This window comes from Ambystoma mexicanum, chromosome 8 (assembly GCF_040938575.1).
Source record: "Ambystoma mexicanum isolate Mex_15411 chromosome 8, UKY_AmexF1_1, whole genome shotgun sequence".
Taxonomy (NCBI): Eukaryota; Metazoa; Chordata; class Amphibia; order Caudata; family Ambystomatidae; genus Ambystoma; species Ambystoma mexicanum.
This window is the reverse complement of record NC_090929.1, coordinates 504,731,931-504,759,042: the sequence shown is the minus strand read 5'-3', so window position 1 is coordinate 504,759,042 and position 27,112 is coordinate 504,731,931. Positions and strand designations below refer to the sequence as shown.

The window sequence follows — 27,112 nt, the reverse complement described above, 5'->3', positions numbered from 1 at the left end:
AAATGCACAGATAAAGTACATAATCAACATGTGATCCTTCCCAGAAGAAGGGGTAATTTGAACAAATGTATGCAACAAAGGGAGATCCATTGGATCGACTTGATTCCATGTATCCTTGTGGAATTAATTTAGATTAGGTCCTGAGCTGTTTTGTGCAACACATCAATCACCCATGACATCATCATTTCTGCACGACAGTTGGACTGAACCAAATTTATAGAGATTTTGGACAGTTTAATTGGATCCATATTTTGTAATTCTAATTCATTTACTCTTGGTCTGTTTATACCACACTACAGTTGATATTAATGAAGTCGATTCAAACCATGTGGATGAATTGCCTTTTATCATCCAAATATGTATTTCTCAGGTTTGCCAAAACACACTACATTAGGTGCTGACATTAGTGTAAAGGCCTACACTTGTTTGATGCACTAATTTAACAAACTTCTAAGATGTTGCACTGTTCTCGGTAGTAAACTTTTAACCATACACACTTAATCCACAAAACCATGCATGTGATCATGGCTTCTTAGCAACCCGATGCACCTTGCATACATTTATATCTGTCATGATGCCCGCTCCCGGGGAGCCGGTTCAAGCCCTGCATCCCCGAAAGCGGACATCCAGTCCCCAAGGAAGGATCCAGCAACCCCATATAGGGGCCCTTTGGACAGTGTCCTGGCGCCTATGGCGCCAGGCTCATAAAAGACATCAGTCCTGGCACCATAGGCGCCAGGCTCATTACGGGAGTGCTTGGGTGCACTTACCTGATGCAGACCATGCTGCAGGATCCCGGCCTCCTTGAGGCCTGAAAGGAACTACTTTACCTGTGGGACTAATTTACCATCCGGGCGTGGTCGGGGAAGGATACATACCTAATTGGAGGAAGGATACATACCTGGAACTTCTTCCAAGGCTATTTAAACCCCACCCGAACAGCCACACGTGCTTCGCGTTGTTCTGCATCTAGCAGCTGGACGCTCACCGTGTCTGCCCCTGCATCCTGACTTCTGCCACGCCTGCCAGCATCCTGGATCACCTGCAAAGGAAGAGAAGAAGAGAACAGAAGAAGGAAAAGTCCTTACCTGCTAAACCCGCATCCCGGAGACATCTCGCCGACAATTCTGAAAAGGAAAACTTTTATTTAAAAGCTCATCACGTCGATCGCTGCAGCGCCGCATTCCACTCACCTTTAGAGGGCGCCTCTATGTTCAGCAGCGATCATCCGGATTCGCAGTCACGCCCCAGCGCCTAGGGAGAAAAAGACCAGAACAAAAGGTGAGAGAGAGAAGGGAATAAGGAAAGCTAAATCTCCATGTTAAGACTTACCTGTTGATTCATTCCCTCTTCATTTCGGGTCCGCGCCGCATCCTGGCATTTCCGGACCCCGGGCCCTAAGGGGAAAAAGAGACATCAGTGTTAATGAGCGAATGAAAAGACATTACCAAAAGACGCTCATTAAAGACTTACCTGATTTCTACAAGGATTTCACCTCTCATCTCGGGTCGGTGCCTGTTCCCCGGCATTCCGTACCCTGGCCCCTATGGGGAAAAAGACACTAGCATTAGTACATTAATGCATGGACACAAGGGGAACCTCTTATCAAAAAACTTACCTGGAAGCCAAGCAAGTTTGGTTCTCACTAATCCGAAAATCCAGTGAAGTAACTGGATACCAACGCGCCCCTGCATCCGAAGCAGGATGGAGAGCTCGTCCTTCCAGACTCTAAGGTGAGACGCTACGAGGAATCACAGAAGGGTTTCGAGGAGGGTGAGAGGGGAAAGTGGGAGGCCGATTGCATTACCCCGCAGACAGTTAATCCCCTATTTTCGCCTACAGAAGGATACTTCTGCGAGCCAGACAAGCCAGATTTGGGGGCCCGGTCCAGTCCGTCTTCCGAACCCTGCGCATCACATTAGAAGAGGTCACAGCAGCGCGCACCAGGCCAGTGCCTCCGTGGGAGTCAGGTGAGCGTAACAATATCTATGCGAATGCGCTCGGGCTGCTTAGCAACCCGATGCGATAACAAATGCGGAGAGTGACCAGCGACAATCTGACTGATTTTGTGGACAAATTCAGTAAGTTAATTCAGGCTTTAGCAGTTATAGTTAAGTAATCTAAGGACGGCTAATAATTGGCAATGCACGACTCCTTTTATGTAAATCAGCATTTTAGAAGTACCGTAACCTTTAGAAATATGGTTCTTTTGTCCCACAGGACAAGCGGTGTGACAGTGAAACTTTTCTGCAAGGTCACAGAACAAGCAAGCTCACTACCTGATAGCAATCTCCCTGTGCAGTGCAACAGTTTGCATCCAAACTTAGGTGAGTGTCCACAACTTGGACAGACAACATATCACTGTTATGCAAAGCGGTCATGAAGTGGGACCCAGCACTATCCACTAGCGACTGGTCCTATGTCTTGAACGCTGACTAATTATTATGACCTTGTAAGCCCAATCACTCAAACGCATGCAATTTTTTGTTAATAGATACAGTGAAGTTTCTCCAGTCAGTGAAGAGTCATTGGCCATTTATACTCAGACTCTCAGGTTAGTTAACCTTGAGCACTGGACATATATGACATAACTTCCTAACAAATACACTTTTACACTTACACATGATTACTTTAATCCCCAGGAAACCTACGCATCTACAGACATCACTTACCTGATGAAGGGCACCATTGCCCGAAACATGTCATAAACAGGAGGAGACGTGTTGAGACTTACATTCTGGTTTTAGCACTGTATTCTCCCCCACACAAATATTTGTCTTTATTACTTTTTTTCTATTATGAATTACTATGAATGTTACTTTGTCAGTTGTATGTACCAAATATGCACTCTGGAAATCTGTGAAAACCAAAAACCTGTTTAGGCTGTGTGCATAAAAACATACTTCGAATGGATTGTGTCCTCCCACGTATTACTCATCTTGTGATATTCGTTTTTTTGCTAGCTTTGCTGCTTCGGAATAAACTTTTTCATCAGAGGGCGGTGTGCATGAGGTTGTGGCGTCGATTGTCCCTCGACGGGCTCTGTACCATGTCAAAGTCACTGTTGGTATAAATAGCTCGTGCCGCGCCCGTTGGCTTCAGTTACGTTTTTCCGATTGCTTCGGTCTCGAGAATGGCACGCTTTGAAATTTTCTGTTAGTCTTCAAGACTGGGTTCAAGAAATTTATCGACTGCGGTTTGAAGATGTCGATAACCGATCCCCACCGCATTTGTCTTTAGTGCCTAGATTCAGATCATCGAACCGGCGACTGTGGCTCCTGAAAGTCGATGACGGAGAAGGCCCTTTGTGAGAGGAAAGGTAAACTGGCGGTGGGGTGGGATGCTTCTAAGGCCTCTTCGAAAGGATCAGAGCTTCACAAAAAACACTCTAAGAGATCCTGATCTCGTAGTAGATCGAGGCGTTCTTCATTTTCCTCTTCTAAAAGAGTTAAAATGGGATATAGATCTCCCTCATCATCCGATACATCGACCGAATTAGCACGATGCCCAACTAAATCGGATTCCCCAAGAAAATGGGAAGACTTTAGAAGAAAGATGATGAAGGTCTTTGAGAATGCAGCCTCGACCCCCTCAGAGGAACCCCAAAAGAGCCAGACCACGGTCGCTCCATCGGACGACACAGCGAAGTCAGGAACTACTGCGGTAAAACCCAGTAGGATGGGTGAAATTCATAAGACTCGAGTCGACGCCAGGTCGTCGAGGAATCCTCGAGAGTCGAGTGTTTCCCCGACACCGCATAAAAACAGAAGTCAAAAACATCCGCAACATCGTCGATGCCATCGGCGTCGACAGCTTCGATATTGAAGCCTAAAGCATCTTCGATGCCTTTGTCGAAGACTCCATCGGTGTCGTCGAAGATTCCTTCGATACCTTCGAAGGATCCTTCCATTCCTTCGACGAAAACTCATGAACAAGACAGAAAATTTACTCCATTACCAAAATCAGACTTTTTTTAAGTCTATGTCTTCGATTTTTGAAGAAAGTGGCTCTGAAGATGAGGAGGTTTCTCTTTTTGGAGTGCAATATGGCACTAGACAAGTTCCAGAGGAACTAATAGACCCAGAATCTAAAATGAGAGACCTGTGCGAGACTCTTCATTCTGCTAGTGGCATTGATACATCACCTGAGCTAGAGTTTGCGAGACCTGACCCTACAGAACATGCAGATTCATGGTACAGCAGTTTAATGAACAGAGTGGTGGAATATATGGGCTGGGGTAGAGCCTCACCCACCTTTGATCAGGATGGCATGGCATACATTCTAGATCGGGGCCCCCAGAAGAATCCAGTTCTCCCCTTCCATAGGGCACTTCAGAGAACAGTAGAAAGGAACTGGGAAGCTCCTGACAACATTGCTGCAGTAAACAGTAATTTTCCTAAGAAGTATAGAACTTCCACTTCTGATCCTGAGTATTTGAATAGACATCCCACTCCAGAAAGTCTGGTTATTCAGACTGCGACTACCTCGAGACAGACTGCATATCCAACCATCCCTCCGGATAGAGAGGATAAGAAGGTTGATGCTTGGGCCCGTAAAGTTTTTACTTCGGGTAGCATGGCCTTAAAGTCAACTAGCGTCACCTTTACCCTGGCCAGGTTCACACATACCCTGTGGGACTGTATTTCGGCAGCGGCTGAACATATTCCGGAAGGCGAGGAAAGGGAAGGCTTACTGAATATTGTCAAAGACGGGAAGGAGGCAATGGGGGAATGTCTCCAGTCTGGACTGGACACTGCTGAAAGTATCAGCAGGTCCATGGCTTCAAGCACAGTGCTACGCAGATTTGCGTGTTGCGAAAGGCAGGTTTTGCACCAGATGTGCAGGCCAGACTTCTCAACATGCCTTTTGATGGCTTGAGGCTGTTTGGTAATAAGGCTGATGAGAGCCTAGAAAGACTACAGACCTCAAAAGCGGCAGCTAAATCCCATAGTGCCTCCATGCGATAGCCTCAGAAACCCTATTCAGGCTCATCCTCCTGCAGGGGCCGTCCTTTTCAGTACTACTCCTCTTTTGGAAGAGGAAGAGGACAGGCCTTTCAAAGAGGCAAAAGAAATGTCACTCGTGGTGGACGAGGTAAGACTGCAAAGCCATCCTCACGAACGGCATCTTTACCCTCAGCCGCTCCTGCAGCCGCCTCCAAATCACTCTGAGGCCTTATCACACAAAACCTCAGTGGGAGGAAGAATATCTCAGCATCTGAAAGAATGGCGGGGCATAACTTTAGATGCTTGGGCACTGGAAACAGTTACTGCCTTCCCTTCCTAAAAAGGCCTCAGGATCATCCACCGGGAGCCAACTCTGCCAAAATTCCAGACCCGCTCCTATTGCAGGAAATTTTAACCCTGCTAGAGAAAGGTGCAATAGAACATGTACCTGGTGCGGGGAGGAACAAGGGTTGGTACTCTCCTTATTTTCTCATCCCAAAGAAGGACGGAGGATTGAGACCCATCTTGGACTTAAGAAACTTGAACAAGTTCCTCAGGAAGGACAAGTTCAAGATGGTAACCCTTTCTCAGATCCTTCAGGCTCTCCAACTCCAAGACTGGTTGGTATCATTTGACCTTCAGGATGCTTACTTTCATGTGCCAATCCATCTCAAGCACAGAAAGTACCTGAGGTTCGCAGTTGGCGGTTCTTGTTAAGATGGATTTCTGAACTCTGACCTGGAGGGGCAGAGGTTCAGAAGGCCAACCTAGTTTCTTGGAACAGGGTAACCTCTGGACAAGCCAGACCAATCAGGGTAGCTATGGCAGGCTGTCAAGACTAAGTCTCAAGAGAGGTGAGGGTGACTGAAAGACCTCAATGAGCAAACAAAGCAAGGACACTTACACATTACTGCAAACAGGTGTTATATTAAAAATATAGACACATTTATTACAAGGCCTTTGTAATATATACCATAGCAAAGAATCACAATAATACTAAAGTAAACCAACACATCACAATCAACACCATATATATACAAGACCAGGGGGGTCTAACGGATTAAGAAGCACAAAATATGTAGACCACCTCAATGGGGAGGAAAACAGGCAGTGCCAGTAATCTTTAGATCCAGTTCCACATCAAGAATACACCTAACTAAGAGGCAGTCCAAGCCCTATGAAGAGAGGAGCCTTATGCTCAATAGTACATGTACGTGCTTGTGCCAATGGACAAGGTAGGGTCTCTTCAAGGGTTGCTAGCAGCTCAGGAAGGTGGATAAGGTTGATGAAGAACAAGTCCCCACTATTCAAGCAGGACCTCCACTTGCGGGCAGAGGCTGGTTGAGAGTGCGGGATGGAGTTGCTATTTCACAATAGCGGTGTAAAGGAAAGGGGACCCCGGGGGCCACTTTGTGCATACAAATGGGCTCCTGCACTAGGGGCCTCCGGTTGGGGTATGGACTACTCACCGGTCCCCGACACAGGCAGACCCAGACTTCGCCAGTACAGTCCACTTCGCTGGCAGGTTCGAATGCGACAATCCGACGTCTCGACACCGTGTAGTTTCCGCGGTAGCAGGCTTCAGGGTCAAGCGGGTCACAAGTGCGGCGAACTTGCACAGGTTGTTGCCACAGCAGGGCAACACGGTAACCGCGTTTACTCCGGTCCGGGCGCACTCGTCTCACTTCAGACCTGGGAATGCGAAGTGTACGAAATTCTGTGTGAGGGTGCCGTGGAAACATAGCAAACAGTATAGCAAGTTTCGAGGGCTTCCTCAAATCCGCGGCGGTGACAGAGCAAACATCCTGCGTAAGCTGGCCAGCTCACTGGTTGGCCCAGGGACACTTCCGAAGAGGCTTACTTGCAGGGTTTGTTGAAGGTGCCGAGAATAGTTGGTCCCACTATTCCAATGGGTTGAAGCGCCTTCGCAGACCTTCTAGAACGATCAGATGCAGAGGGGCCTCGCAGGACGACAGCGGGCTCAGGGTGCCAAACCTTCCAGAGGGTCACCAGCGGTTCCTCGACTCGGCTTCTTGTTGCAGGATACTTGGCTCCTTATCCTTTGTTCGTGTGAACTCAGGAGATCGACATGGTAGTGGTGTTCTCGGCCTCCTCTTATCCAAAGTTCCCTTCTTGCTAAAACGGAGAGGACCCAATGAGAGATCTGCTTACAAACACTCACTCCATACGTGGACCAATCACGGACCACAGTGGTGCCAGGCATTCAGGACACTCCAGACTCTCTGGCACCCAGGATGTGTATTGGGAACAGACATCCCACTCCACATTCTGGAGGCACACACAAGGCATGCAGAAGCCTGCGAAAGCTTTGGGGTTTCGCGGGAAAGTGCATGACCAAATAAGGACTGACCCGGGTTGGCTCGACCTGGGGAGGGTGAAGGAGCAAGATGGCCAAAGGACAGGACAAAGAACCTCGTAGCATGGCCATTTTGTAGCCAGGCCACCTATTTGTGCCAAATGCGGTAAGCACGGATAATATGGCAAGAAAGGGTTCAAAACATAAGATAAACGATAGCTGCCACCAGTCCTGTCCATGACACATCTGCACAGTTCATAAAAAGTCCAGCGAGAGTTTGTAGGGCCTTTGAAATGACAAGAGACCCAAGGGTACAGTAAAGTAAGTTACATTGCACTCTTGTTACATGTTGCACAAAAGCTGCAACATGAGGAAAGGACTAAGGGAAACGAAGTCTCCCAGTACTGACTGTTTTAAGGGCATGTCAGTTTCCCCATAAGAAGTGACCGAAAGCCCAGAGGAGTGCGGCTGAGGGCTGCGCTTCTCTGGCAAAGGTTAGATCAGGGTGAAGAACAGCAGCCAAAGGTTTGGGGGTTGACACATGAAGGGAAAATTACATTCGAATATGAAATCTTTCCTAACAGTTCTCACTATCAGTTTCGAGTTCTGCCATTCGGGCTGACCTCCGCTCGAGGGTTTTCACCAAGCTGATGGCGGTGTTGGCAGCGAGTCTCAGGAGATGGGGGATTCACGTCTACCCATACCTGGACTATTGGTTGATCAGAGCATGTTCTCCTGAACAAGCTCAAAAACATCTGTCGATCACCTGTCAGTTCCTTCACAATCTGGGCTTCTCCCTCAATTTCAAGAAGTCCCACATGATACCATTCCAAAAACTCCAATTTATCGGAGCAGTCTTGGACACTTCCTCAGGCAAAGCCTCGCCTCCCGAGGTAAGAGCTCTACACATTCTGCAGATGGCAACAACATTCCAGAAAGCCCAGTATCTGCCGGCCTTCGATTTTCTGAGGGTGCTCAGGCTTATCGCATCCTGCATTTTTCTGGTGCCAGAGGCCAGATTGAGAATGAGATCCCTTTAATGGGCCCTCAGGACTCAGTGGTCCCAGTTCTCGGGGAGTATGTCGGATCTTCTGCAAGTCCCGAGCACAGTTGCTCAGGATCTACTATGGTGGGCTTGCAACAACAACATCCTCAAAGGAGAATCTTTTTGGCAACCATGGCCGGAGAGAACAGTAGTAACGGACGCCTCACTCACGGGGTGAGGAGCCCATACCAATGATCTGATAATCAGTGGTCATTGGTCTCTATCGGAATCCAAACTACACATCAACCTGTTGGAGCTGAGGGCAATCAGACTAGTGCTGAAGGCCTTCCTGCGCTCTGTAGAGGGAGAGAATGTCCGGATAATGATGGATAACACAGTGGCCATGTACTACCTCAACAAAAGAGGAGGCGTAGGATCACTACCACTGTGCAGAGAGGCAATGCAGCTCTGGTTCTGGGCAATACGAGAAGGAATCTCTCTTATCGGCAGTTCACCTAGCCGGAGAGCAGAACACGGCGGCAGACGCTCTGATCAGGCAGAGCACAGTCTCCCACGAGTGTGAGTTAGCTCAGGAAGTCCTTCTGGAGATCTTCGCCCTTTGGGGAACCCCTCAAGTGGATCTGTTCGCGACCACGGTAAACCGGAAGTGCAAACAGTATTGCTCAAGGGAATTTCCTCTGGGAGGAGCTCTAGGAGACGCGTTCGTGGTGCACTGAAAGTTTCCTCTACTGTACCCGTTTCCCCTAGTCCCCGTGATTCCTCAAGTAATCAGGCGGTTGAGAAAGTTCAAGAAAACCATGATCCTAATTTCCCCGGATTGGGCCAGGAGGACGTGGTACCAGGACCTTCTGGACATGTCCATCTGCCCTCCAATATATCTTCTGCAAAGAGAGGATCTTCTCTCGCAAGAGGAAGGTCGTGTTCTCCCTCCAGAGGTCAAGACACTCAACCTTCACGCATGGTTTCTGAGAGGTTGAGATACAAGGATTGGGATCTTCCAGATGACGTAATGGAAATTTTGCTTTCGGCCTGAAGGCCAGCAACAAAATTCTTGTACCAGTGTCGTTAGAACAAATTCAGTAACTGGTGCAAAGATAAGGATGCGGACACTTTTCAATGTGGCACCCCAATGGTGCTCTCTTTCCTATTGCATCTAGCCAATCTGGGGCTCCAGATCGGAACAATTAAAGGATATCTTGCTGCGCTGTCCATTTTCAAGCGCTCCTCGAAAGAGGTTTCCTACTTCAAAATTCCATTTATCATTCAGTTCCTGAAACGGCTTACTAATCTATACCCACCAGTACCGTTTCATGTTCCAATTTGGGATTTAAATCTAGTACTTAAGTTTCTAACTTGTATACCTTTGAGCCTCTGCACTCCTGTCCATTGAGGCTTCTAACACTAAAAACTGTCCTTCTTGTAGCATTAACATCATCCCGCAGGGTTAGTGAACTACAGGCTCTCTGATGTAAACCCCCATATACCACGTTTTACAAGGACAAGGTAGTTCTTAAGGTTAAACCATCTTTCTTACCGGAAGTAGTTTCTGACTTCCATTTGTCGCAGAAAATCATATTACCAACATTTTATCCTCCTCCTCATTTGGGCAAAGAAGAGGAGAGGCTGCATAGACTGGACCCCAAAAGGGCCCTCAGTTTTTACATTTCAAGAATGTCAAAATTACGCCAAGATGACCAACTCTTTGTGGGTTATACTGGTCATAAATTGGGATTAGCGGTGACAAAACAAACTATATCCCGCTGGATTATTCTGGCTATAATTGAGTGCTACAGATTAGCGGGAAAAGACCCACCGGATGGGCTATGAGCCCATTCCACAAGGGGAATGGCTACTTCTGCGGCTTTGAAGAGGGGAGTCCCTGCAGCAGGTATATGTTCAGCTGCAACATGGGCATCAATGCATACCTTCACCAAGCATTATTGCTTAGGTGCCTCCTCCTCCACTGAGGGTTTATTTGCCAAGGCGGTACTTCATTCCGTTCATGAGAACAATAAGTAGTACTCCCACCTCCAAATTTACCACTGCTATGGGAGTCTATCACAAGATGAGGAATACATGGAAGGACACAATCCATTCGAAGAACAAGTTACTTACCAACTGTAACGTTCTTTTGACTGGATGTTCCTCCCACGTATTCCTCATCGACCCTCCCAGCCTACCCCACAGTACAGTTTGCATTTCTTACACTTTCCTCTCACGAAGAGTCTATCAGTCATGGGGCACGCCTGGGTGGTCCTCGAATATTTCCTCGAAAAAACAGAACTGAAGCCAACGGGCGCGGCACAAGCTATTTATACCAACAGTGATGTTGACACGGTATGGAGCCCGTCAACGGACAATCAACGCCACGACCTTGTGCACAGCGCCCTCTGCCGAATTTTTTATTCCGAAGCAGCGAAGCTGGCAAAAACGAATATCACAAGATGAGGAATATGTGGGAGGAACATCCAGTCGAAAGAATGTTACAGTTGGTAGGTAACTTGTTCTTCTATGCAAATAATTTTCTAATTGCTGAAAAGAAATACTTATGTTTGTAACACATATAATGGAAGTGGTTTAATTTTAAATTGTCTTTTGTCTTTTGTTACTCATTGTTGATTAGTAAAACATTGTACACACTGAATATTGCAGAAGTTGTTTTAATCTTTAGGAAAATGTGTTTGCCATAGTGTGCCCAATATCCTCATTGGTCACATGCTACATCAATAAGTTAAAGGAACAGTATACCACAAATGACTCAGATTTAAAGACTCAAATGCATGTAATGCTACACTGAAATGGCTTAGTAATATCTACAGTCAAAGGACAAGTCACAGATTACAACTACAGGAAGCCACAAGGCCGGAAGGATACAGAACAAATTAATGGGCATAACAGACCCTATGTGGGCAAAATACACCTAAATATAAATAATAAAGAAAACATCAGCCAAAATAGATAGAAAAACAAAATAAAAACAAAAAATATCTTAAATCTTGGAGAACACATTTTCAAAAATAAACTGTAAAGAGCAGAAGATCAATGAAAGAGCTGCACCACAACTCATATTACAATAGATCAGAATCTCAATTCAGAACATGTGAGAAAGCGCAAACAGCCACTTCTCCTGTACCCAGGAAACGGTGCAGTTCTCAGCCTATATTAAGGCTAACTGAACCTTTGCTGTGTGGCTCTTTGATTCACCTGTTTCCTGTCATTCTATGCATTACTTCCAGATTGCCTCAATTGATAAGATTGATCTTTCTATAGCAGGAATTGTAATTCCTGCTAGCAAACCCCTGTGACATTCTTCAGCGTGTATTGCTCCTGGATAAGCTGCATTTCTATTGATGATGGCCATAACAAGCTCTAAAATGTGGGTCATCTACAGTCTTGTTGCCCATCCTACTTAATCTTTTTTTTTTTTTAAGAGTTAACAGATTTTATTTTACAAAATGTAAATACTGTTAAAGGATCTCCTGGTGCTAAATTCAGTCCATTTCTTTCAGCAGATCTATTTTTTTGACTGCAGGGCAGCGTTCGCCTGCATTTTCTTAATTTCCTTTTTGTTGTGTTTTTTCACAAAACGCATGTTCCGCATGAATTTCCATCCTACTTATTCTGATCACATGGGCATGATCACAACCTATATGGAAATGTAAGTGATATGCTCTGTAATATAATAAACTTGGTCAGAGACCACGTGTCTAAATTCTCTTCTGGTATGGGGTGCAAAATCACAGACTTTGCACCACCCACATCTAAATAAAATCCTTACACAGTGAAGAAAACCAAGCATGACGTGTTGTTAAAGGTGCTTGATAACTAGAACATAATCATTCATGCAGATTAGGCAGCCTCTTAAATGTCAAAATGGGGTTAGCTGGATATTTAAGATCGCCATCTTGGTGCCACTTTTTCTATAAGCTCTTAAGTATTTTCTGATGATCACTGGAGTGCCTGATAATAACGCAAATACAATCATTGTCTTAATTGGTGTGGCCAGTGGAAGAAGCCCCTTGCTAATCGGAAAGTTACTTTTATTGCGTAGTTGTACGATCTCGACTGTGCACTGACTCAGCATATTCTCTGGGATACCCTTGAGATTGAACAAGGATTTCATTTAATTCCCCTCACATTTGTAGGACTTCACCAAACTGCAATTATACCTACAGCATAGGAATTCTCTGATGGGTACTCCTCGAACAGTGGATCGTGGATGGGCACTACAAGCGTATAGAAGTTAACCACTGAAGCCTATACTCCATGATAAACTGTATGTTGAATGAGTTTGTATTAGTAGCTTCAAAAATGTCATACAAGTCATTTCATACCCTTACTACACCAAGAGAACATCAACAATGTAGTTCTGCCATCTTGAGACCCATTGTAGATAAGGTGCAATGCTTGTGAAATTGCCTTTTTATGGGGCGGTTTAAAGATTCATGTCATCCCTTTAAATTGATGAAAAATCTATTCCTTATACAGAAAGATGTTATTTCTGTAAATAAACTGGGTGATTTGAATAATGAATCCCACATGATCATAGAATAAGGACTGTTGACAGAGGCAGCATCTCACAGCACATATGCTTTCATTATGGTAAATTAGGGTATACAATGAAGTGGCACTTATGGTGCCAATCATCCCCTCTTCCTGAACTGAATGGCACTGCAATAATGCCCATTTGAATGTTTACATAAACTTTGGGATGGTTGGAGTTTTAACGAAATTACTATAAGGATATTAATATTTTTGACATATGTTTTGCTAGGTGCTTATTCTGTGATGTAGAGTTGACCTGCAGTGATCTAATGAGAACTGAGATTACTGTAATATCCATGTGCTAATTACTGAAAGGTTACTATTGTATTCAATGCTTGGCATTTTCTGATATTAGCCCATGGATTGGCTTTTAATTGATTGAATATCATGTATTGTCTGTTTACAATCGTGAAGTTCAGATGTCCATTATACATTTAAATGTACTTGTTTTATGACATAGTCGACATAAACTTATGATGATGAATTGTACAATGTGCTTGGTGTCACAGATGTAAGACCACAATGTAATGACATATAGTTGCATAAAAAAGCCAACGCATGCTGAGGCACATTCATAAAGACTGCCTCTGGAAGAGATAACAGGTCTGCACGAAGCAGGAATTCCTGGCTTTTGTACTTTAGGAAGCATGTACAGAGAAGGAATTTTAGGATGAGGATTCCAGAGAAAGTCAAATGCATTGTGATGAATGATGGAAGTCCTGATGGCAAGAGCACCTTAAACCTCTTTTATAAATCCCATATAGTGTTTTGACTCTGTTTCTGTAGAGATACAAAAGGCACCAATGTGTGAAAAGCTACCAATAATTGGTCTAAAACAAGGTTTTGTTCCTGAAATTCTGTGATAAAGGACAGATTGTTCTCTACCCATCATAACAAACACATTCTGGGAAACCCAATGATTGAAACACTCTTCGCAATCTGCTGAATCAGTTAAAGCAATGTTATCTCATTCCCAAATAGTCTGCTTGATGCTGAACAAAAGTGTTCTTTTAGTTTCCTTTTTTAATAAATTGAAACAGATCTATTGAAGTCTGTTCAAAATCAAACTTTTAAATCGTAGAATATGAAAGTCCAAATTTAAGAATGTATGCTTCCAAATTATATAAAGTTCACAAAGAAAGGTTGAAAATCAACTGCGGAGTGCCATCTGTTCCCACATTCTTATTCGTGTGCTTCACAACAACAGAGTTTGGATCCTTTGAACAATCTTTTACTAATGGTTGGGTCTTGTCTGCATATCACCTCATGTTACTCCTGCCCCTTTTCATCTTCTTCCCCCCCCCCCTCTCTTTCAGTTTTCATCCTGTTCATGGGGGTTAGGTTTTGGCCAACATCTGTCATTTGTCTCGATCTAAACATTTGATTTTGTGCAGAAAATGCAGAGGAGTAGACTGGATTGGGCAGACTTCTGCTTCATTCCCACTGAAAGATTGAGCATCTGACATAGGCGGGGTACTCTCCACTGGTACTGGTGCATCTTTCCATATTAAGTTAAGTTGTTACATTGTCATACTTGTGGGCAAATTCTCCTGGATTGGTAGTCTCCTAAATACTATAGGAATGTATGCTCCTTCCTGGCTTTGTTTTTGTGTTTACAATGCAGTTGTTTCGTACCATTTTTCTGTAAAAAAAAAAAAAAAAAAAAGAGAAACACTTCACCATCTTACGCTGGCAAGGCTTGACAGATCTCTGCAGTGATAACCTGCATTGTTTGGAGAATGACTTCTTGTCTATTTTATCATATTTGACCAGCAGATGCAGCATTCTGTTGAAGGAGTTAGTGATCAATTAAATTCCTCTCTCTCTAATGAGTCCTCGAACCCCATTATCCTAGGTTGAGCAAGGAGCTAGCTAGAGACCTCTGGGGCTATGACTCACCTTGATGTACTTGTTGAGGGTTGTATGGTTCCATCATTGGGGCACTTCTTTTCTTAAAATATTTTGAAAAGCATTTTTTGGTGGTGTGAAATCAACTGTATTATTGGTCTTACTAGCAGAACTAGTACCAGAAGAGTTCTCCATGGAGATGTTATTAGCGAATACTCCAGCTGCCTGTTTGTCCTGTGGGTCACTTTCTATTAGAACCCCACAAATGGACAACAAGCCAACAAGCTGCCACTGAGGACTGGCACTAGAGAAATGGCATCAGAACAGAAACGCCAGTCCAGTATAACAGGCCCTGCTAAAATTATGTATGCGATTTCCAAAGTCACATGTTTTAGGAATTTCTACAAATTGGTGTATTCAAATACCCACAAGGCTCACCGGATTCATTAATCTAGCATTAGAAAATCTAGCATTAAATCCTCTACCCATATCAGCAGCCGTGAGTGTGGCACTATAGCTTATCACAGTTCAATAGAGGTACACCTCACCTCTAAAATGAAACAATAGAAGGTGAAAAACAAAATAACACAATTTTGGAAATCTATACAGGCTATATGTAGTGTTTCTTGACCGTGTGGCACAATCTTATCCTAAATTATGATGTACAATCATGATGCTAATTCTTCTGGCCAGAATGAGTAACCTGCATGTTGAGATCGAATGGTACTAGACCCCCAAATATAGAGGTTGCTCTCATCCCAGTGCAATGCAATGGCATTGGAGGAAGAGCCTCAAGAAAAACGATCCCAGTAGCCAACAGCAAGTCCCACAACAAAGGTTCTGCATCATTGTCAGTGCGAGACTCATGCCCCTTTGTTCTGATGCTGCTGGAGATGCTGAGCGGCTCCTAGGACTGATGCTCCTGGAGATGTTTTCACAATATTGTGGACCTTCAAATAGAATGTATGCTGCGACAAGACCAGGTAGTCTGGAAGTAATCAGATTGTAGAGAAGATAGTAACATCAAATGATGGAGGCGATGCTTAGAAGGAGTGAGAGAGATCAGGGGGGCAGCAGAAAAGATGGAGCGGATAGGTGAGGTGGGTGGAGTTGGAAGAGAATACAAGAAAGGACAAGGAGAGGGAGAGGATAAAGTGGGCATGATAGAATCCACCTGGGTGTCTGTAAGGCACAATATCCCTATCCTGCTAGAGCATTGACAAATGGATAGCATAGGGACAGTTAGAAATCCCCCAAGGGATTTTAGTTGGAGAAGGTAATCTGCCTTTAAGTCTACATATCTATTACAAGGCTGACTTAGACACTAAGGGTCAATCATTCGTATCTACTATTCGGGATTCTGGGGTGCCTGGAATAGGGCAAAGGTGCGAAATAGGACGAGAGAGAGAGAGGGACAGCCCAAGCGCCCACCAAAACTCCTTGAACTGTCTGAGGCTTGAAGTAATTATTGTGCCATCCGTGACAATGCGTTCCTACCTGTGTTTTTTTTCAGTTGGCGCTGAGGCAATATCTGGGGACTATAATTATTGTGACTCAGTTTGCCAAGGAGAATTTGGTTTATGAACTTACAGTATGTGTGTCTTAGGCTGAACTGTAGGCTACTGACATTTCTTGACCTTCTAATCCAGAAGAGGGAAACATTTGTCACCCAGATTCATTCATCTCACAATTGCACCATGTCTTCCTAATTGTTTAAATTTCCCAGGACTATTATTTATTGGTGATGTTTAAGTCTTCCTTCGTCGATAGCATGCTTAATAGCACTCTGGAGTCAAGGGGTAGTTGGAGGAAGGCGAGACAGGAGAGAAAGAAGTAAAGGCGGGAGAGCAGGTTATATGGAAAGTCTATGGTCTACATTGGATAACACAACCGTTTTCAGAAATATACATCAGATTCTTAGACAATTGAGTACTAACAATACAAGTTAAGTGTGTGTTAAGGTGACCATTTGGTAGCATAGTGGTGGTAATCATATGTATCCTTTTCTGGCTCCAGTGACAAGGGTGGTAGATTTTGCACTCTGCCTGATTAAGGTGGCCTTACAGGCATCAACAGTGAGAGGTTAACTGAAGGCTTTGTAAATATTTGAGGCAGTAAGAGCAGGGTTCTGTGATTGAAATCCTAGTTATGCCTCAGTTTCTCAAAGACTAAGTTAACAAAAATATTCTGTCTTGTATATGCCTGCACAAAGGGATTGAACTTGATAGTGGTGCAGTAGGTGTCACTTACTTTTGAACCTAGGCACTGTTGTGATTTCAAGTTACTGACTCTAAAAGCAGCATTTTAAGAGGCCTTTAGATCGGGTCAGTGAGTTGTAGACATTTTCTCCTGAGAAACGTTATACAGTTCTCTCTAGTGATACTTCAAGTTAAGCATTTTTTCTTCTGCGGATTCCGAAATTAATATGTATCAGCTGATCTAATTGACAGCTTTTTCATCCGCCTCACTGATAGAAGAATGCTAATTTGTTGTATCCTAAAACAGTTATTTCCAAATCAGATGAGCACAGGGTGGACGTACATATTTCTATTGTGCATTGTAAGCCGCTGTTTCTAAACAGACCGTTTTCCGATGTATACTTTTGTATATTATAGACTGTTGTGAAACAAAGCACAAGATTACTCCTATGGGGAATTCAGCAGATCTCTCTAGGGGCAGAGCAGCTGCAGCTGCTTTTTTGTGAGACGTTCCAGTTAAGGCAATCTTTAGAGTATCTACTTATTCATCTCACCATCCATTTTCTAAGTACTATTGTCTGGTTTCAGATGCTAGAGAGAGCTTTGACTGGGTGATATGTGATTCAGCATATCTTTGGTTAGCAGGTTTTGCTTGTAAGGCTCCTCCATCCAATTTACTAGGGAATTGTCGGGGAAACCTTTCAAAGATAAAGACTCTGCAGAACAAACAGTATCCATTAGAGGAAAATGTTATGTACCTAAGAATAATGTTTGTTTTGAGGAATACACTGTTTCCTCTTCAGATTCTTTGTCACCCACTCACTCCCAGTCATTTGCATTTGAATGTTTCTAGTGCAACTGTGGGGAGGGAAGTATCCAAGGAACTGTTTGGACCAGGACGCTTGGCACATTCATACCAATCGGGCAGGTAGCCCATTCCGTCCATTGTCATGCAACACCAGCGCAGTGTCTGAGAATATGCGTGAGGTCAGCTACCCCATTTGCTCCCCCATCTCTTGCCTCTTGAGTGTGTAAAAAAGGATATCTTGTTCCCAGTCTTGTGGCGCAGGTGTTTTAAAAATAAAGAATCTGTAAAGGAAACAAAGCATATATCAGAATAATTGGTATTCTAATGTGTATAACTAATGGGATTTTTGTTTTTAGCTCATGCACATATGTTATTTGAGCTATTTGGCTTAGAAGCCATTTAAAAAAATGTATATAGCGCTAAGGATGGGCCCACAGACATGGGAGTGCTAAAACAGAAAAAGATATACACATTCAGTGATGCAGATAGAAAAGCGAACGAGGCTAGGGAAAGTTAGCAAAACAAAATAGTTTTTAGACCACGCTTAAAGCAATCAAAAGAACAACATGCTCTCAGATCGGGTGGAACGCATTCCAACGTTTTGGCACATCATAAGGAAAAGACCACTGAGAAACTAGAGTCAGTCTCTAACTCTGGACACAGACAGAAGAGAATAGTTGTTAGATCTAAGTGCCCTCACAGCGGGTTGCCAGCAAAATCTGTCAGACAGATACGCTGGACTTGTGCCATATAAACACCCATATGCAATAGAGAGTACTGAAACAGTAATTCTAGAGGCTACCGGAAACCAGTGCAAGGCTTTCCTGGCCTCAGAAGTGTGATCCCTCCTGTGAAGGCCCTCAACAGCTGCACTGCAGTATTCTGCACTGTCTGTAGTTGGGCAATTTCCCCTTTAACACTGCCATACAGGAGACTTGAGCAATAATCTAGTTTGGCTCCCACTATAGCACTAGCGATAGTGGCCCGATTATGATGGCTCAAAAACGGTCTCGTAGTTTAAGATAATATGAAGACGATGAGACAAGGCTGCTCACATGCTCCTTCATATTAAGCTCCTGATCCAGGATTACACCCAGTGTTTTAATCCTAGGAAGTGTAGCAATCCGACAACCAGCCAATTAAAAAATTTGAAACTCTGGCTAAGCTTTTTATGTTGGGCTGCCATTCCCCTGATGATCAGCTCCGTTTTGGTGTCCTTGAGGGTTAAACCCCTTTCAGCCATCCAGTTCTGGATGAGAGAAAACAACGAATTGATAGCTTCAGCGTCTCTGATGTAGTCACCAGTCAAAGGTATGAGACACTGAATATCATCTGCATAATTGGTACCAAGCACCTCACTAGCGTCAAGCAAATCAGTGGCTGGGTGAAAATATTAAATAATGTGGATGACAGACAGAATCATTGAGTGACCCTGCAAGTCACCAGGAAATCAACAGCCATAGTCACCCGAGAACACCCTATCTGAGCGGTCTGACAGAAACAACTCAACCCAGCCGGCCGCCGTAGGTGAAAAACAGGCAGAAACTAACAGCCTAGATACCAGCAGCGAATGGTCAACTAGGTCAAACTCCACTGACAGATCAAGGAGCATAAGAAGTGCAGCGCCACCTCTCTCAAAAACCTGAAGCATGTTCTCCTTCAAATCCAGCAGAACCTATTCTGTACTATGAGCGCTACGAAAACCAGACTGTTGTTGGCCCAAGATCTTTTTCCTAGACAGAAAATCCCATATTTCAATATAGGCCACCCTATGCAGAATTTTTTCAACAGGAACTGAGTGTTGGTAACAGGTCTATAATTCAAAGGGATTTTCGGGTCAAGTTTTGGTTTTTTAAGTAAGGGTGATATCCATTCTTGCTTAATGCATGATGGAACAGAGCTTTGCCTAAAGGAGGTATTTATGAATTTTACAATCAAAGGAATAAGTTGTGCGACGCAGTCCTTAACAATCATAGCAGGGCAAGCCTCTCCCATAAAATAAGTAGAATTAAGCTATTGCAAGATGGCTAAAACCTCAGATTCCGTAACCATCCTAAACTCGAAAAGAGAGACGGTAATCTCAGAGCTCAAAGAAGCAATATTTGGTTGCGACCCCTCACACACTGTAGTTTTGCTCTAGTAGCATCCTGGATTTTCTTAATTTTGTCCACAATTACACCCTCGATGAATGAGCACCATCCTTTGTCTTTGATGACAAATGGAGTAACTGGGCAGGGGGTCTTCAAGCTCACTAAAAATGTCAAAGAGCTCTTTGGTATCAGAGCTGGCATTTTTGATCCTCTGATCATATGTCCATTTAGCTAGAGTAATGGCAGATTTAAAAGACTTGGCCGCAAGATTGGCCGAGATGGTTTTAGTCAGGGTCACAAATGATTTACACTTAGCTACGATTCATTCTTGAATCTCAGCTGAAAGCCAAACTTAAGGCCTGACAGACAGGGCTTGTACTGTAGCCACTACATGCATTGCATTAAGCAAAATCACCTCATAAGGCCTGGCAAGATCGGATGCAGAAACATAGGTATTCAGCCTGTTCAAAGTTTTATCAACCAAGTGATTTTAGGAAGTTTGGGATTTGTTGTCTGAAAAGACTTATAATTTTTCATAGAGACAAGGTGGCATTTAGGACTCATGTTCATACCTAAGGTGATTCTGGATTTTCAAGTCAACCAGTTTGTGACTTTCTTTTCCATGTTTTCTATTTGCTTATGCTGGACATTAAGGGAGCCCTCAAATACTAATTGGCAGGACTAATTACTTTACAGTGACATCTGTTAGTAACCAGCAGGGCATGGAGCAAGAGGCTCGCCATGTACCCAGGCGTATAAGGCTGTTTTTTGTGCATAGGACTTGGCAACCTCAAGGCACATGCTTGCCTAGAATTCCTTTGACCAAACATAAATCAGTTATGGTGCTCGTCTGAGGAATGTAATATTAGCTGAGATTTGCACATGAAAATCAATACCCACTTTCAGTAGCCATTACTTTTTGGACTCAAACGTTAGGACGGGTGCACAGGTGAGTCATGTGTCACTTAAAAATGTCTGCAGATTCATTTGTTCTAAGTTTCCCCTCATCTATGTTGTGGGTCTGTTTAAATCTTACTGAAGAGCTTTTAAATCAATAGACGATCCATTGCTGGAAAAGGAAACGTTGTTTTCCTGCAACAATAGATGTGCAAAAGTGCTTTCTTTCCTCTATCATAATTGACCCTCCGCTGCTCCCCAAACTTGTAGGAAAGAACTTAATACATTGAGCTAAAATACAAACCAAGGGGTCTTCCTTTATACCAAACATTCAGAGATTGTGTGCAGTGAACTGCCTGGAGGTCTCAGCGGCAGTTGTTAATTGTCCTGAGTATTAATATTTGCAGACATGTTATTAAAAAGTAATTTTTCAGAGTCCATCTTGATGTTGTGCAATTATTCTAGAAACTATGAATCTGGGTGCAACATCTTTGCTGGGGGGAGGGGTCTTTTGGTAATGACCAAGTATGTTTTTAAGTGAGAATTAAACCAAATACAGTGATACCTTTTAGCAGTGTAATTTCTTGGAACGCTTTACCTGCTCCTCTTCCATACATTTTACACTGCTGTCTATATGCAAAGTTTGGAGGCTGATTTCTAATGTTGTATCGTTTAGCTTGCAATAAAGGAACAAACATTCTAATAATGGTTTGATTTATTTTAGATACTTTGATTAAATAATTAATTACATTTTCGATACATTTAATCAAAGTAACTAGTATTTATTTGTATTGACAAATAATAGAAATAACTCCAAGCAATTCACATGTTTAGATGAATGGCTTATACATTATACTATTGTCTCGTGTTTTTGTAAACTAACCTTTGGCAGTGTCACTGTAACTTGAGTGCAGATGGCTGTGAAGGTCTCTCCAACCTTCACCTGGATGTTAATGTTTACCTCTTTTTTCTTTTTTTCCATTAATTAATTGTTGTATTTTAACAGGTGATAAAGGATGAATCTGATGCCAAACCACTAGGTGGGAGTAAAGCAGAGAAAGACATGTTGGCTGAAACTTTGGAGAAACTCCGAAGTGGGATTGTCCGGAAGCAAGTTGCATCGGGACATGAATTCAAGGGATGCCCATTCTACAGTAAACCTGACATCATTAATTTCAAGGTTTGTGTACAAAGGTTACATTCTTCGCTGCGTGGCTGGAGTTGTCTCCAGATACTAGAGACTACAAATATTGTTTTTGTCTAAAAGGGCCAGAAGACAAACATGGTTGATGCTTATGGTATTTATAAAGTGTTCTGCACTCCTAAGGGCTGCTTTGGGTGATGTGTTCATGGATCAAAGACAAGTCACAGAGACAATCTCCCTTAAGCGTCCTTTTATTTTAAATGTTCTTAAAAGGATATCTTCTATATCAGAACCTATAGAGAACTAAGCTCATTTTTTCCCTGACCATTTATTCGCGAAGGTTAATTTAAACTTTGTCCACCTCCCCTCCTGGAATAGTGTCATTGTGGCCTTGCGTATTAGGGCTTGGATTTTGAAGGTTACAGAAAGAAAGGTCAAAGCAAAAGTCCTTCTTTTCGTTCCCAAGCGCAGACTCTGCTTCCTCATGAAACTTGCAACTTCTGAAAAGGCAAGCAGGAGAATTGTATGTGTGTTTGCCAATGACAAATATAACTCCAAGGAAAAAGTCTCTCATAGTTCTCAGGGCATCTTCCTGACACTCGTTGTCCTTGACAAGTAAGGAAAAAAGTCCCCCTTGTCCTTCCTCCTTTTTTTCTTAGTGTTTTATGTATCTAGTATTTGATGGGGATATCTCCTGATATCCCAGGTCTTAAGTGATGTTCGCTCATTGGATTGCCTTTAAAGAGGCTTGGTCTGTGCTGGGCTCCCTCAGTCTTAGAGACCTAGGCATGTAGAAGGCCACCTCTGAACTACCACTGGTTTCATCCTGTCTTTCACCACCTCCACATTTTTCAGGGTACTGCCTCTCTGATCCACCACGCTACCTTATCTGGCCTCTGTGATACCTCACACATGTGGACCTTCCTCTACTCCTACCTCCTCCTGCTCTGGTCTGCACCTCCTCGTTGCTGTGCAACATGATTGTTCTTTCACCTTGTTACTATGCAACATGATTGTTCCTACACCCATTATAGACTTCCCCATGTCAGGGCTCACATCTATGGCTCTCCTAGTGGCCACCCACCTGTCAGGGCCTGACTTGCCCCCAGCAAGATCTGCCTCCTCCTTTCTCTCTCCCTCATGATGTTCTCCTCCACCTTTCTCTGACAACTCTCATCACCCTCCTCTCTCCTTCTGATGTTCTCCTTCTCCTCATGCTAACTATCATCCTACTCTTTCCTTATTTCTTTTGTATCTGTCCTACTACAAGTCCCATATTTCTCTGCTCCTCTGTAATCCTGCAGCCCGCTCCAAACTTTCTTCTGCTCTGTGTCCAAGCACTCATAACATTCTGAATTCAGTTTCCTCTTGTATACTCTTGTTGCTTCAGGAAAAGGGCAGATAACAAGGGTAATGGTTTCACATGTGTGGAAATGATATCGGGACATTTGGAGTGGCTGAGTTGGACAGTCCCTTTACTTTCCCAAGCTTTGCTCTGCTCCATTAACTTTCAAGTCTCAGACTTGCTTTTTTAAAGGATTGGGACTGGAAGCCATCATCTTCTATTCAAACACTCTGGGACTGCGGACACTGAGTGGCTTGCTCACACTCAGCCACTTTGCAGTGTGCCGCTTTTTTTTTTACAGCCGCTTGGTACATGGGATGCCTTCCCCAGAAGCAGGGCTACAGGGAGATGAAGCGAGCTGGAGCTCACTCTTGCTTGCGGTTTTCTTTACTTATGAATTAAACATATGTGGGAGGAGGGACTGTTATAATTTTCTGGCATGCTTATTCCTTGGGAGAGAACATATTGGTTGTTTATGGGACTCGTGCTCGTACCCGTTCAATAGACAGTAGACCATGGTGCTTCCATGTGGTGATCATCTACCCCCTGTAGCTGGCAAGTGGGGCGGGGGTAAGGCAGGGGATCCTCCCTATGATGCCCTTGGAGCACAGCATTAATTGATTTGTAGTGCCCCATGCCTCCCTGGGCGACCCTACCATACTCATCCATGGTTAGGCATTGGACGTTGTCACAGTTGCTAGAAACAAAACAGAATGAAAATGCATATGGTAGGAACAAGGAGCCAAGAATCTGTATATAGGAATATGCTGAAAGAAGCCCAGAATCCAAGGCTAGCAGGTGTGTTCAGGATAACCCTAAAAGGGACAATGGTACCATGGCTACTAGATTTGCAAGATATGTCTCATAGGAATACGGGGGCTATGGCTGCTGTAGATGTTTTGGATAAGCCTGAACCAGGGAACCAGGGCAAAGAGATGTGTTGGACAACTCTGAAAGAATCTGGAAGGAAACAACAGCTGTCAGATGTGTGAATCAGGACTGCTAGATGTGTGTTGTAAGCCTGAAAGGAATTGGTGGGCCATGGCTTCTAGGTGTGATCATAGGTCTGAAAGGACAAGGGGAGCCCAGCTGGCAAATGTGCAGGGCAATCCAGAAAGGAAAGAGCGAATCAGGACTGCTAGTGGTCCATGACAAGCCTGAAAGTCATCAGGGGATGGTCGCATCTAGATCTCTTTAGGATATGGCAGAAAGAAATTAGGTACCACAAGCTGAAAGACACCAAATAATATCCCAGCCCTAGCCATTCCTACCAGGAAAAAGAGAAATATCACGTCTGAAAAACTCACCCCCCTTATCTTGCCCACTCTGAACTCTCTGCCCGACACCACTGATCCTTTCACCTTTATAGATGAATACAACAAGATAATGACCATAGCCCTTGACTCTATAGCACCACTTAAACTTAGAAAGAGTAAACCCAAAAAACACCTGAACGCCTGGTTTTCCCCCCACTTAAAATCCCTCAGACTCGAAAAACTGAAAAGTGAACACATTTGGAGACAAGACCCCACAGATACTAATAAAAATAACCTTAGCAAAGTAACCTCCAGCTATAAGAAAGAAATAATTCTTGCCAATCAAAATACCTTCGACCAAATAATTTCTCAGGCAAAATCCAGTACCAAGGAATTGTTCACCATCCTCAAAGAACTGGAAACACCTATCCAGGCCCCCAAAACCTGTGTCAAGGATAACATATGGTACACTAGCATCAAAAACGCTTTATCCAATAAAGTATCAGCCCTCCAAGTTAAGATTGCCAACAAAAAAGAGACGCTCCTCCCCTGCCCCCCCCTACGGACCAAAAACCTACCCTATCTCCCACATCCAAACAACCCCCCCCATGAACCAAAAACCTACCTCATCTCCCACATCCAAACAACCTGCTTCCTGCTTTAATTTCATTAAAGTAACCACCTTTGAGGTTGAAAAAGTCATACTCGCCCTCAAACCATCTAACTGGCAAGGTGATCCCTGCCCAGCTCAAATTATAAAGTACGCAGCCAGAGACCTCTCACCATTCATTTCCAAGCTTGTTAACGCCTCCTTTGCCACAGGCATCATCCCTAAGTATCTCAAAGAGTCCTGGGTCCTCCCACTACTCAAAAAACAAACACTGGACCCCTCTATACCTACCAATTATAGACCTATTACCACAGTTCCCTTCCTGCTCACAATTCTTGACAAGGTAGCCTACCTGCAAATACAATAATACCTTCAATCTAACCACCTTTTAGGAGTCTGTCATTCTGGTTTCAGACCCCAACATGGGACAGAAACTGCACTGATTGACCTAAAGGCACAAATTGACTCCCTCAGAGATAATGGCAAAGCAGCTTTACTACTCTTACTCGACCTCTCTGCAGCGTTCGATCTAGTAGATCATAAAATCCTCTGTAACCACCTGGACTCAGCTGCCCATTTGTCGCACAAGGCTATTGGCTGGATACAGTCATTCTTGAACAATAGGAACATGCAGGTTTTTTCACAATCAGCCTCTGCTGATCCTATCCCCATCACCTCTGGAGTGCCACAGGGATCCTGTGTCTCTCCGACCTTATACAACATATTCACAAAGCCCCTTTTTGATGTTCTCGACGGTCTGGGTATCACCAACACAAATTATGCCGATGATACCCAGATCCTCATTCCGTTGACTGGAGACTACAACAAGGATTTGGCCTTGGTGGATAGGGTGTATCTCATCATCCAGGTATGGATGGCCTCTCACGGTCTACGCCTGAATGATGACAAGACAGAGATCCTAATCCTCGGCACCACAACTAATGTTAACAAACTTGGCCACAGTTATTCTAGCTTTGTAATAGATGGGAATACTATTAAACTAGCCAAGGAAGCCGAAATCCTTGGCTTCTACCTAGACGCCACCCTCACCTTCAACAAACAGGTAAACTCTATGGCATCTACCACGGCCTATGCCTGCAAGTTAATCAGAGCAGGTAAGCCCTTCCTATCTTCCAACAGCTACATGACCCTAGCAAGAGCCTTAATTTTATCTAAACTGGACTACTGCAACACCATGTACTTAGGCTGCAACAAATACATCACCAACAAAATCCAAATCCTACAAAGTAACGCCCTCCGAGCAGCGGTGAGCATACCCAAAAAAGCCCACATCTCTAACTTCATTGGCTCACCACAATAGACAAAATCAATTTAAAAGTATCCTTGCTGACTCACAAATGTCTCCACAATGCCGCACCGCAATACCTTACAGCAAGATTCATGAGACATCCCTCCTCCCACCCCACCAGATCTGCCAACACGAATCTATTCACCATACCTAGATTCAAACGCACAAAAACTCGGGGCAACAGCTTTCAGGTCAAAGCCGCCCAACAATGGAACTCCCTTCCTCCTGCCCTAAAGGAAGATCATTCTTACCTCCACTTCAGGTCCAACATCATTCTTAGGATCAGGGAAAACGACCACTAATATATTACCTCTTCCACCCACCCTCTGACCTACTTCTCCACTTGCATTTTTCCCCCTACTTATAATAGTCCACTATGCATGTGTATTTATGTTTTATTTTTGTACATACCTGTACTTACTGTCTGCAATTCAAATGTAATGTAACCCAAGCTGTAAGCCTTCCTGTTACCTTTGCGCCCTGATACCCTTGGGTCTGCTGTGTGCTACAAATAATAAAATAAATAAACATAGGATAAGCTAGAAATGAACCATAGGGCAAAAGCCCAAAGATAGCATTCTAGAATGGTTCTAGGGACCCAATGTGAGATGCCTATGAATGAAGTTTAAAAGAATCCAGTGCAAAGATTTTGAAATGTGTGTATTATAAACCTTGAACAAAAAGGTGTCTGGTGAAATCTTCACCAGACCTGAGGTCGCCAAATTATGTAATGAAAACGACAAAGTCACTTAGGTAGTATACTCATCACGGAGCAACAATAATGAAGCTGTTA

At 43.7% G+C, this 27,112-nt stretch overlaps 1 protein-coding gene across 3 annotated transcripts in view; it reads left to right on the top strand.

Moving 5' to 3' along the window:
- CFAP74 (cilia and flagella associated protein 74) overlaps positions 1 to 27,112 on the top strand; it is a 2,332,202-nt gene that overhangs the window by 937,308 nt on the left and 1,367,782 nt on the right. For all 3 annotated transcript variants that reach the window (XM_069610170.1, XM_069610172.1, XM_069610171.1), the window contains exon 14: positions 21,662 to 21,835. In XM_069610170.1, coding sequence (XP_069466271.1) covers positions 21,662 to 21,835 — 174 coding nt within the window. The remainder of the gene's footprint in view (positions 1 to 21,661; positions 21,836 to 27,112) is intronic.